Genomic DNA, 4,618 nt, shown 5'->3' with positions numbered 1-4,618 from the left:
ATATATATATATATATATATAGGTGTGTGTGTGTGTCTGTATTTGTCCCCCACCATCGCTTGACAATCGATGGTGGCATGTCTATGTCCCTGTAACTTAGCAGTTCAGCAAAAGAAGCTGATAGAATAAGTACTAGGCTTACAAAGAATAAGTCCTGGGGTTGATTTGTTCGACTAAAGGCGGTGCTCCAGCATGGCCGCAGTCAAATGACTGAAACAAATATATACTAAACTGCTTAGTCATTAGAACTTGAATATCTTTTTACTTTTTATGTTGTTTATTTTTAATTTAGAATTTACTTTTAAGAAAAAAAGAAATTATAAAAAGTGAAATGTATTGTTTTGCAGAGTCAGTTCCCAAGTGAAGCTGTCATAGACATACTTAAACAACTTACCTATCAGAATTTCAAAGAGACTTTTGAAGCATACTCTAAAGACAAGAGTGGATTACAAGAGGTGGCAGCTCTCTTCTTCCTTTCCAAGGCAGCTATCAACCTTGTTGGACCTTTTCGTGCAATGGCTTCCCAGATAAAAGAACTAACTCTGCGATACTTTGAGGATAAGTGTGCAGCATTCATTGTGGAGAAAGGTGGTTGGGTACGTATGTTTAGTCTTTGTTGGAATATTTTAAAGATGTTTGACATTTTCACCTCATAAATATCATTTTATCATGATGCTGTTTGATAAGGAGAGGACTGACGGCTTGATGGGGACACTGGGGTTGGAGGAATCAGTGGAACGGCTAACAAGGGCGAATGGAGTGTGGTGGTATGGGCATATGTTGGGGAGGGATGAGGAGCATGTTCTGAAGAAGATGCTAGAGTTTTAGGACAGCGACAGCTAGGTTGACCAAGAAAAATGTGGAGGGGACTGGTGGAGGAGGAGATTGGGAGGGTTGGTTTGAGAAGGAAGGATGCCCAACACTGGGCGAGATGGTGTGAGGGCGGTTGGTATGGCATTGAGGTAGATCCAACCACCCTTGTTAACAGGGTCAAAACCCGGATTTAAAATGATGGATGATGATGAAATATCATAGTAGTCAGTACTAAGGTATAACCACAGAGATTTTTTCTTGTTTGAATTATTTCTATATTCTATATATTGCTTCTAAATCATATATGTTTGACTGAAGACAATTAAACTGGGTATAAAGGAGCATAGTTTGTAATGTATTGGTGAGATAGGGTTAAACATTGTGCTATCAATTATTCTGCATCTTTTTAATTAGCATGTGAAGCACTGTGTTAGAGTGTCAGATCAGTTAAATGTGATGTGATAGTGATTGTGAAGGTAAGGTGCTAAGCTGGCAGAATCATTAACACACCAGGTAAAATGCTCATCTGCATTTCATCTGTCTTTATGTTCTGAGTTCAAATTTCACTGAGGTCGACTTTGCCTTTCACTCTTTTGGGGTTTATTAAATAAGAACCAGTGGAGCGGTGGTGTCGATGTTATCAACTATCGCCCTCCTTGAAATTGCTGGCCTCTTGCCAAAATTTGAAATCGATACGAATTGCCAAGGTACATAGCTATGTGGTTAGGGTGTTGCACTCACAGTTGCAAGACCATGGTTTCAATTCTCATACTGGGTGGTATGTTGCGTTCTCGAGTAAAACACTTCATCCAACATTGCCCCAGCCCACTCAACAATCTCAGTCACTTATCACCATGGAAGCCAGGTGACTGACCCTATGAGTCCTTGGGGACTTGGGATAGTAAATATCCAGAGGTTAACAAGGATGGTGATATTAATATCCTTTTTACATTTGGAGAGAAAATACTGATTTCTGTTTTTGATTTTTTGGTGCCGTAAAGAGCAATAAAATATGTACCAGTCAAATTAGTTGACTTGTACTATCCTAAAATATATTTATAAGTACCAATGTTAAAAGTCACTATTTTATAATTATAAAACACAATAGAATGTTCAAAACTGGAATATTATATTAACAGCATCATCATATTTTATTTTTGACTTCCATTCCTCCTGGGTCAGTAAAATAGATAAGTATCTTTCACATGTTGATGATAGATTCTGTTAATTATTGTTGAAAGTCACATTTACTGCTCTTCCCATTTTCTACCACTTGACTGTGAGTCAGGCAAATTGAATATGACAGAATTATTTTATGTACCATGCCAAGAGGTACATGTTATCTTTAGTAATATAATTTGATTTTGAAATCGCTTGGTGAAAATGTTTATTTCACCAAATGATTTATTTAATAAACATCAGATATGCTTTGTACCCTACAGAAACTGTAGGATTTACTCAGAAATGTTGCAGGCTCTTCTTTTGAATCTGTTGCAATGTTGGAAACTCTTCCGTATAATCAGGAGGGATTTCAGGGACACAAGCGTTTTGCCCTTTAGCTTATATGCTTCACCTGAATGAGGCAGCAAAGGACTGAATTAGTCTTCACCTGCAGAAGGGTTCCACCTGCAGTTTCTTATCAACCACAGCTACCTCAAGCTGGTTTCGATTGTTATGCCTATCTCCTTAGTGGCTTTCTTCAGTTGTTTGGGTTTCAGACCAGTCTTCTGCAGGAAAAAGTGCACCAACCCTTTTTCCTGCAGTAACTAACTTCAATAGGGGATGGATTAGTAGTTCAGTATTTGGACCATGCATATGTTTTTATTTATTTATTTACTTATTTACTTATTTTCTGCCCACAGGATTCAGTTCTCGAAGACACAGATGAAGAACCTAAAGGAGAGTGATATAATTATGTGACAGGGTAATGACTGTGTTAACAAATATTTAGCTTAACTGATCTCACATAGCTTCATCAGATTTTTCACTGAGTTGTGGGACTTTGCACAAACCCAGCTGTGAATGAAAAGGAAGCAGGAACGAATTCCTCTTAACAAAAACATCACTGCCACAATTATTTGTTTGGAAGGGAAGTTACCTCATAAAAGTGGTAATATTGCTTGCTGATCATGCAAGTTTAATGGCTGGATGTTTAAAATTCTGGAAAAAAAATGCAATTTATTTTAATTGATAACATTCAAAAGAAAAAGCATACATGAAGAGGGGAGGGAAAATAATTTAAATTCCAGTGAAAGTTATCGCTTTCAGGATTATTTTCCATACACTGCCATTTATCTCCCCATCCTGAACAGTGCTGATTACAAGAGAAGAAGGAAGGAAAATGCACAAAGAAACTAAGTTATTTGTGAAAACGAGTGGGAATAATTTTGTATAGAAAATGTATAATGAATTTTTGTTCATTTCATTTTTTTTTTCTTTGATTGAATGTTGGAACAGTGATCTAGTTTTCTGTCAAATTTAGAGCCAATTTTGCAATGACATTTATAAGAAAAACAAATAAACACTAGCCAAATAAGAAACAAATTGATTGCCTAACTTTATATATATATATATTATATATATATAATATATATATATATAAATATATATATATATATATATATATATATATTACAAATAGTAATAGCCTTTAATTATGCTTTAGAATGCATCAAATGATAAACATAAGTATTTATTTTACATTTTCATGAAAAGAAACATTCCAATTATTGTAAAATGAAAATGTGTTCTAAAATGAAAATCCCTTACTTTGATTGAGTTTTTATTTATTTAATTTTATTTAAAATATATTTTGGCATTAGTATATTTATAAGCTAAATGTTTAGTACAATTTCAAAAATAATCATTTAAGTATGTTGTCATTAATTAATGTTTTTAACACCATAGTTACTGGCAGCATTTGTTATAGCTGCTGCCTGTAGATGTAATTTGTTTTTTAATTACATTAACAGTAAAAAAAAAAAAAAATTACATTTCAATTAAGCCAGTTTCAAATTTGTTTCTTTTATTATTATTATTTTTAAAAAGTTGATTCCACTGAACATAAATAAATTCATGAAAGAATATTAAATAATTTATATACAGCCACAATTATATATTTGTTGAAAGAAAAAATATTGTTTAAAATAATATTTAATAATACATGGTGATTATATTTCTGTGTATTGAAAATGTGAACGATTGAGGATTTCCATTTTTACTCATTTTCAGAACTACATTGGCTGTATTTTCAGTCTTCTTCGGGTGTAGCTCTCATTTATATTCCTAGCAGAGATGGAAGTTGCAAAATTTTTATCATAACCATATACTATTTCTATCACAATTTTAACACAGTGGTGTAATGGCTGATGGGGTGGGGGTGTGAACTGATAGGAAGATTAATGCATATGGTCCCATTCCTTAATTTAAAACAATTCAAATTCTCCAACAGCTTAACTTTACTACCTTTCATCCTTTAATATTATCACTGCACATAAGGCAGCGAACTGGCAGAATCGTCAGCACCCTGGGTGAAATGCTTAGTGGCGTTTTGTCCACCCTTTCCAGTCTGAGTTCAAACTCTGCCATGGTTGACTTTGCCTTTCATCCTTTTGGAGTCGTTAAAATAAGTTCCAGTCGAGTACTAGGGTTGATGTGAATTGACTAAGCCCCTCCCCCAAAACTTGCTGGTTTTGTCCCAAAATTTGAAACTAATTTTCATCACTACACACATATGCGTGTGTGTGTATGTTCATTTGTATTACACTGAATATATTATATATATATATATATACATATATATATA

At 34.1% G+C, this 4,618-nt stretch overlaps 1 protein-coding gene across 8 annotated transcripts in view; it reads left to right on the top strand.

Moving 5' to 3' along the window:
- LOC106873535 (uncharacterized) overlaps nt 1-3,238 on the top strand; it is a 41,197-nt gene extending 37,959 nt beyond the window's left edge. For all 8 annotated transcript variants that reach the window (XM_014920926.2, XM_014920933.2, XM_014920932.2 and 5 more), the window contains exons 6-7: nt 348-596; nt 2,676-3,238. In XM_014920926.2, coding sequence (XP_014776412.1) covers nt 348-596; nt 2,676-2,720 — 294 coding nt within the window. In that variant the 3' untranslated portion in view covers nt 2,721-3,238. The remainder of the gene's footprint in view (nt 1-347; nt 597-2,675) is intronic.
- The last annotated feature ends 1,380 nt before the right edge of the window (nt 3,239-4,618 follow it).

Source organism: Octopus bimaculoides, chromosome 2 (assembly GCF_001194135.2).
Source record: "Octopus bimaculoides isolate UCB-OBI-ISO-001 chromosome 2, ASM119413v2, whole genome shotgun sequence".
NCBI lineage: Eukaryota > Metazoa > Mollusca > Cephalopoda > Octopoda > Octopodidae > Octopus > Octopus bimaculoides.
Note: the sequence above shows the minus strand (reverse complement) of the source record. Positions and strands in the feature narration are given on the sequence as shown.